General features: G+C 45.3%; 1 protein-coding gene across 1 annotated transcript in view; it reads right to left on the bottom strand.

Annotated features, from left to right (window-relative positions):
* Positions 1 to 363: 363 nt before the first annotated feature.
* The window catches only part of LOC6593372, a 44856-nt gene continuing 36780 nt past the window's right edge, over positions 364 to 8439 (bottom strand). Inside the window, exons 10-12 of the mRNA XM_026987150.1 lie at positions 6481 to 6840; positions 2200 to 2304; positions 364 to 1570 (exon numbers count right to left, since the gene is read on the bottom strand). Coding sequence (XP_026842951.1) covers positions 954 to 1570; positions 2200 to 2304; positions 6481 to 6840 — 1082 coding nt within the window. The 3' untranslated portion in view covers positions 364 to 953. The remainder of the gene's footprint in view (positions 1571 to 2199; positions 2305 to 6480; positions 6841 to 8439) is intronic.

Below are 8439 nucleotides of genomic sequence, written 5' to 3'. Positions count from 1 at the left end.
CGAAAGATTTACCCAATAAACACCTTGATGTGTCAGCCACAGATGGACAGAGGAACACTCCTCGGTGTGGCTTTAGAAGTGGGTGAATAGGAGGGAGAATGGTAACACTATTCCCGCTTGGCTGCACACAAGCGGTCACATTTATATGGACGATATGTTTGCTTTGTATGCGGGATGATGATGCCCATCGTCTCTTTGCTCGTCTGTTTGCCTTGGCATCGCAAAATGGCCGGACCACGGACCCAGACCCGTACGACCCTGCTCGGACGTGCTCTGCTGCAGCACAGCACAGCACACACATCTATCTATATGTAGGTCTGAACATGCATGTTTATCCCTGTCAATGACAGTTGTCAACATGACAGTTATAAGGACACTGATACAAATGTAACGGATGTTTGTGTTGGACGAAGTCCAGAGATCCCTGGAGTTCTAAAAGCAAAGATTGATTAAAATTCTTGATAAATGAGACGGGTGTACTACAGCAGTTCTCTCAAGATGACATTTTGAAATGTTTTGAAAGATGAAAGGGGGGGGAGGCAGTGTTTTCTTGGAATTAAAAGTAAACTTCTTCTCTTACTTCTGCTCTGGTACAGTTGAACCTTCATTTGGCCAACAGCTGTAAACGTTTTACAGCACTGTTCCACTGAAATCTGTCAGTTCTGAGTGGAATTACATTTTGCGAGTCACTAACCAGACTTTTTACAGTTGAACGGTAACTGATAAGCCAACAAAATTCCACAATATTTAGCTAAAGTTTCTGAGCCACAGAAGCTTAAGGTATTCTTCAGTTACAGAACAGTTTGAGCCATCTTTTGGCAACACTGGCATTACACATACTTATTTTCTTAAATGTTACAACACTCACTATTCTTTTCAGCAGCTTGTTGAGCATAGATTGAGCAGCTTTGAGCATAGTTTTAATGGGGGAAATCCCATTGAATCGCTGGCCATCAATGCGTGGGACCCATGTAGATCCCTCCCATGCTATCGCCGCTGTCACCACCCACGCCGCTGCCCTCCCCGTCATCCTCCAGGCCATCGATCGCCACCGAATCGCCGTTCCGCTTGCCGCAGAGACCATTATTGGCCGCCGCCTCGTACGTGTCGCTGTCTTCCACCAGACAACAGTCGCCGCAGTCGTCAGTGGAGGAGTTCACGTCATCGCTGAGATCGTCCAGCAGCGTGACCTTGGGCGCTCGCAGATCCTCCAGACAGCCTCCCGGTTCCGTGGCCACCGAGATCTTGATGTTGCAGTTGGTCGAGGCGTGGCAGGCGGACATCGGCAGCGGCTGGTGGGGATGTGGAATCGGCTGTTGGATCGTCGTCGACTGGGGGGGTCCTTGCGACGCATGGGAGGCCCGATAGCTGAGGTTAGGTGTGCGCTGACCCATGCTCGCCATTCCGGGCGGCATCTGGCTGTGGGTCATGCTCAGCGTGGGTGGGACATTCAGCACGGTGGCGCCCGTCTTCTGGGCATGCTGATGGGCGTGGCCGGTGTACATCAGCTGGTGGGTGTCCGAGACCAGATTGTGGGCAGTGAGCTGTAGAGGATGCTGATCCTTGCGCTCTGTAGCGGGAGAGGAGAAATTTCTGTGTCAGTTGCTTTCAATAAAAAACACTTCAAGGATGCACGGACCGACGCGGATACGGACACGGAAACGGAAGTGCATTCGAGGACATGTCAGCGATTGGTTTATCGCGCCCCTCACACTCTCACAGAATGTGCAGGCATCTGTGAAGGCCTTAAGTGGTTGCAACGACGCTCCACTTTGACTCTCCTGCCTCCTGCTGCCCCAAGGGACTAACGTTGGAAATGGGGTTCATTCAGGGATACCCTGTAAGGGGGTATGATAAGTCTAAGCAGGGTGTTTCGCAGCCTGTCAGCTCTCGGACAACGAAAATATTTAAATTTTTTAAGGTATTCCGCTCTTCGATTCCAAAGGCCTATAACTTCCATCCTCCTATCAGTGATCAGCACCACCACACTCGACCTGCCCCATTGTGCCTGCCTCTTTACACAATGGCTCTCAAACTATGTGTGTGGTTTCAAGTGGGTTCAACTGCGTGGGCTTCACCTTTTACACTTGCCACTTGTCGTAGCCCCTGGACCTATCTGTCCACAAAACTTTCAACCAAAAAGGGGAATGAGATCGGAAAGAGCGAGGGGCGTCTGCGGCATCAGCATCTACAACTCACCGAGGGGCCCCAGAAGTTTCGGCTGGAGCGGCAGCATAAAGTCGTGGCCAGTCGTCGCCGCCCTGGGCTGCAGGCTCTGCACCGCCGGAACGCTCAGATAGTCCGCTGCAAGAGGGGAAAGGGAAAAGTCCGGCCAAGGAAATGCGTTAGTGCCGGCGAAAACAATGTAGCCCCGGCCCAAGTCAAGGCAAAAGTTTTCCCCCAAACAACGAAAAGAAAAGACACCAAAGAAGGAAAAGAAAAAATGGATCAGGGCGGTAAGGAGAAAAACCCCAAGTGAGGGAAATGCGGAGTCTAAAAAACTTTAAAAAGGCACGCAGCTAAGATTTTTTCTTCCTCTGGTTTATTTTTTTTTTACAGTATTTTGTTAAAAAGTTGGTGGCAGGACACAAAAAAAAAAAACACAAAAAAGTGAAGAAGTGAAAAGTTGCGAAATCATTTTTTAATATTTTTAGATATATAAATATACATATATTTTATCATTTCCATCAAAAGTCCAGGAGAAAAGTTACTATTTGAGATAATTGAAGGGGAAAGGAGGCAGGAGAATCTATTTTAAAAGACGTCAATCAATATTTTTGTTGGAAAATTAAAAGAAACCGTTTGAGCGTATAAAAAAGAAAATCGAAGTGGTTTACCATGCTTAGAGAAAACTTTGAAGGCAGTCACAAATGGAAATAAATTCATATAAGGGACAATTGGAATCTATAACGAGGGGGAACGTTATGAGTTGCTGCGGACACCGCAACTCTACAGTTATACCCGATACTAAGTCAGTATGGCTCTCCTCCGGCAGACGCCGCTAATATTTAACGACACGACAAAGAGTGCGTGCGAGAGAGACAGAAAATCAGTCTGAGCGTGACGTCGGGCGCTGCGTAGCCAGTGCAAATTGGTTTCTTCCTTTTGGCTATAAAAATGACCTGATCTGATCCAAATTCAGCAACTGGATAGATATGGTCATTCTCTATGATTCTACTTTTTTAGTTTTCTCGAATCTGCAATATTGTGGATGCCACAGATTTTCGTCCTTTGTGGGGGCGGATGGGGGTGGGGCGAAATTCTGAGATATGCGTTTTATAGTGACATCTTAAAGGAGTGTGTGTACCAAATTTGGTTACTCTAGCCTTAATAGTCTCTGAGATTTGTGGTTGCCCCAGATTTTCGTCCTTTGCGGGGGCGGAAGGGGGTGTGGCGAAATTTGGACACGAAACGGTCAAGGTCCGATATCTCAGGAGTGTGGATACCAAACTTGGTTGCTCTAGCTCTTATGGGTTCTGAGATCCTTGAACTCATATTTTGCAATTGGCGAAACCGACCATGAAACCTGTGTGTTAGAGTGAGACAGAGCAAGAGTGAAATTTTTTCCGTGATTCTGGCTATAATAATAATACGATCTCGTTCAGATTTTGCACTCTGTAAGATATAGTCATCTTCTACGATTCTGCGTTTTAAGTTTTCTCGTATCTTTAAAAATGTGGATGCCACAGATTTTCGCCCTTTGTGGGGGCGGAAGTGGGCGGGGCAAAGTTTTGAAATATTTTTGTAGCAGTGACATATCACAGAAGTCTGGATCCAAAACATCGTTGCTCCAGCTCTTATAGTCTGTGAGCATTAGGCGCTGAAGGGGACGGACAGACGGACAGACGGACGGACGGACAGACGGACAGACGGACGGACAGACAGACAGACATGGCTCAATCGACTCGGCTATTGATGCTGATCAAGAATATATATACTTTATGGGGTCGGAAACGATTCCTTCTGGACGTTACACACATCCACTTTCACCACAAATCTAATATACCCCAATACTCATTTTGAGTATCGGGTATAAAAATCATGGAATATTCTTCAACACACTCCTATAATTATGTTACACTGAGATTTTAAGCAGTAAAGAACCTACAGATCTCAATTTGTATTAAAAATGCATACTAGAAAAAGTTGGAGTATCTATAATTAAAAACTTTCTTAAAGTTATGAGAGTTCTGCTCTGCAGAATTTAGTATTTCATTTATTGAAGAGCTTAGTTTACATGAGTATATATTTTCGCAAAGTCAGGCAACAATCCATCATATTTTCCGAGGGATGGGAGAGGAACTTCTGACTACACGAGTAGTTTGCTTGACATTTGTCAGTCTTTGAAGTGGTCTCCATTTGCATCGCCCGACCAACGATGACGATGGCTGGGAAATGATTTACTTTTGCAGTTGATGTTTGAGCGAGTGCAATAATTTTAAATATTAAAATTAATTTTCGCGAACTCCTGCAAGCAGAGAGTCCTGCTACCAGGAGTATTCCAGCGAGAGAGCTGTAGCAGTGGGTGGCGTACAAAAATAAATAGTAATGGCGGAAAGCAAAGCTCGAGGGAGGAATGGGGGAGGGTGAGGGTGGGGTTGGGGTTTGGCTTGCGGATTCTTAACAGTTTTCTGCACCACCCACTGCCAGCTTTAATTGAAATTCCTGACTGTTGCTGCCTCCGGCACGGGTGTGTGCACTTTTGCCTCACTGTGGCCATAAATTTGTGTTCACGCCTCCTGCCTTGTGCGTCCTGCCTGATTGTGTGTGTGCTTAATGACCACTAGAAGCCCCTGAAGGTAACACTGTAGCAGCAGGGCTGCTGTGTCGGCTGCCTGCTAATGATTTAGTTGCTACTTTTGTGCCCGCCGTCATTTGCATGCCAGAGTGGGAAAAGCCCGGGGCCCGAACACCTTCGCATAATGCAAAGCAGCTCAGACTTTGACTCAAAGAAGGTGGGGGCAACCGAAGCTCCCCGCCAAATGTCAGCGGCACCTGCACTTCCGGCTAACAACGAAATGTCATCTTGCCCCTCGCACACCGCACACCGCCCCCGCCACCCGTCAGCGTGTAGCCACGAAACGTGCCAAAGTGCACACCGGAAATGGGGCAAGTTGTGTCTTTTAAGCGGCTTATAAAAGTTTCCTCTCCACACAGCATTTTCGACGCAGCAGCGGAACGGAAAGGCGTGCAACAAAGAAAACACTTTATAATTACATTTTTCTAGAAATTTGTCAGGAATTTTTCTTTAGCATTTTTTTGCGCTAAAATAGAGCAGGGACAACTTTCAAATGGCACAAAACTATGCTTTTAAGTGGCATGAAATTTTGAATAGAATCGGGTTAATTATACGAGAGCTACCTTCAATCTTTGAATAATATATCGCCATGGCTCTATTGGTGTTCTGATAAGTCCCTCTACTCTTATACGTAATTCCTCATTACATTTTCCTTCCCCCCAAGCCATGTCAAACACTTAAACATTTTCAGCTAAGGAACTTTCAACTTTTCGATAGGATTTTCTTTCATTTTTTTCTGCATTTTTTATAAGCTGGAAAGTGGCTCAAGAAATTAATCGCCTTCAGAGCCGCAAAACTGCCTTCCGCTTGGCCATGTCCCCCTGCCACTCCTCTCCTGAAGTTTTCCTGAAAGAAACGAGTCCGGGCATGGACTTGCACCCTTGAGCCTTTTGTGGCTCTTTAATTAAAATGCACTTCATGCCGCAAAACAATTTCCACACAGCCAGGTTTCCACATTATACGAGTACATATATAGTACGAGGTATTTAGTACGTAGGTACTCGTCGTAGTTTTTTTTCTTCAGGTTTCGACAGGTTTTTTCCCCACTGGGGTTAGATGATTTTCCAGTGCTTTTCCAGTGGACGGGTACGGGTCCAGCAAATGGAAAAACTTTTTCAATTTGTTTTGACGATAAATGGAACTTTATTTCCATGTGTGTGAGCGACTACTTTTGGGTGTGTCCATTTTGAAATATGACATAAAAAGGATTTTCGGGAGAGCATAATAAAATTGCAATTAAATTTAAATGCCCGAAAATAAAAAGGAGTTGCGTTTTCCACCGAAAAGCTTTTAATATGCAAATAAACGTAAAAAGTTTTCCCTCATTTTTGTTCCTCCTGCTCGTTTATTGACTGAAAGCCGGAGTGGAGTGACAAAGTTATGGCACTCGGGTAGAATTTATAGCATGCGATAAATTTTAACAAGCCAGAAGGGTGGCATGCCCCCGACTAATTGTTGCAACCCCATAAAAAGTTCTTATGCAGGCATTAAAAGGATATTTTCTTATTTTTCGCCTACAATTCTACTCGTGCGGCATGCGACAGAGAGAGAGACAGAGACAAAAGCAGATACAGATACAGATACGGAGGAAGAGTAAGACATAGACAGAGAGAGAGAGAGAGATAGGGGGGAGGGGGGGAGATGGTTAGATACTGGGGAGAAAGAGACAGGACTACACTTACAACTGATGAACGAGGAACCCGCAGAGGCTGCAGCAGTGGCGGCGGCGACTGTGGCCACTGCTGCTGCCGAGGCGGCGGTAGGTGACGTCATCGTCGATGCATAGCCAGAGCCAGCGGCATGGGCATGACCATGGGCATGGGCATGGGCATGGCTGTGGGCGTTGTGGGGCTGCTGCTGTGGCAGAGGCACTTGATAGGTCGTTGTCATCGCTGTCGTCGCTGCCGTCATAGTCGCCGTCGTCGTCGTCGCTGGCTGCGGCGGTGGCGGCAACGTTTGCCTATGCGGATGTGGATGCGAATGCGGATGCGTATGCGGATGTTGCAGGCCAATGACATTGACGCCATTCACATTCACGGGGCCTGCCAGGTGGTGGTGGTGGTGGGTGGGTCAGCACGCACAAAGGACATAGATATACATATACATAGACATACATATATACGAGTACGAACACACATACACACACAATTAAATATATATATTGATATATATAATATAATAAGATATCACGCGAATAATAATCCAACATCAAAGAACAAATCAAGGACTTAAAACAGCAAAAGGCAGCCACATCAAAATTAATTCGTTAATGTACGAGTACTTATCAAAGAAGGGTATGGGTTGTCAATTTTCAAATTAGATTATGCCCCAAAGATACCAACAGTACAAAAAGGCCCAAAGAACACAAAGAAAGGATTACTTTTTCGTTAAATCAAATCATTTTCTAAATGAACAACTGGTATTGAGAAAAGCGTGATTCAAAAGTAATTGAAAATTAAGTGGGGGGATCTCTCTTATGTCCCAGAACTGTTGAACATTTCTTCAAGATGATGGTTTTTGTTAAATTATTAGAGCCCCTAAATGAAAAGTGGGGAAACATTTTTCAAAAAGGAAATAAAAATGTTTCTTAGTGCGTGCCTAAGACTTTTAGAATGATATTAATGGAGTGATTAGATTTCTCAAGGTAATCTTTACTTTTCTAGCTACTTCACTAATTTACACTTTATTCTCATCAATCTCCTCTTTCCATCACTTCCCTAAGGTGCATTTTTGGTCATCTTAAATCTTATTCGATTTCTGAAGCATAAACTTTCCTCTGCAAATAGTAATAGACATTTCGTCTCTTGAATAAACACCATAAATAACCGACACTAGATCTTGTGTCACAAATCCCCCATCATTAATGGACTCAGCATCAAGCTCCGCTTGAGCGGAGACTTCTCTGCCAACATGAGAGCATTAAACAAACGCAAAGAGATTATAAATCCTAGCAGGACATCAGATTTATAACCTTTCAGTAAATTTAGCAATTTCTTGAGAACAAAATGTCCACTGCAACTGCAACTGCAGGGAGATGCACGGTGCAGGATGCGGGAGGGGAAATCTTGTGTCTTGGATGAGCGCATGATATATCAACTAAAGTAGTGCTGCCCGGAGGCGCCACCGCATCACATGTGCTGCCTGCCTGGCTGCCTCTGTCCGTGTCCCCTGAACCTGGCCCTCACTCTGGTCTTGGACCTGGTTCTGCTTCTGCTTCTGATTCTGGGCCCCCTGACCGGAATGCCTTTGAATAATCAGTAAAATGGAAATTTACCACATGGTAGGACCCCAGGGGGCGTCACAGGCAAGTCTCTCCAGAGGGGGGGAGGGAGGTGGCGGTAGTAAATGCTAAATAACAGCTGACTCCTCGCTCACTGAAGGGTGCATAAATAATAAAATAATTAAACAAGAAATTGAATGAAATTAGTTTGGCCCCCAGGAGCACGAGAGAGCAGCAGTGGGTGGGGTGAGGGCAAAGGGGACTGCAGTATGTATCTGTGCTTGTGTGTGTTAAATGTTTTCAGCGGGTGTGTATGCCTGTGTGCGTGTGTATCTGTGTGCGTTGTAGCTGAGGCTGCCTCTAAACATCTGCAGGCCAAAAAGCAAAGGAAAAACACAGGACAACAAATTATAAAACTACC

The sequence above is a fragment of the Drosophila persimilis genome, unplaced genomic scaffold (genome assembly GCF_003286085.1).
Source record: "Drosophila persimilis strain 14011-0111.01,24,50 unplaced genomic scaffold, DperRS2 tig00000124-arrow-pilon, whole genome shotgun sequence".
NCBI lineage: Eukaryota > Metazoa > Arthropoda > Insecta > Diptera > Drosophilidae > Drosophila > Drosophila persimilis.
The sequence above is the reverse complement of the archived record's forward strand: the minus strand, read 5'-3'. Positions and strand labels throughout refer to the sequence as shown.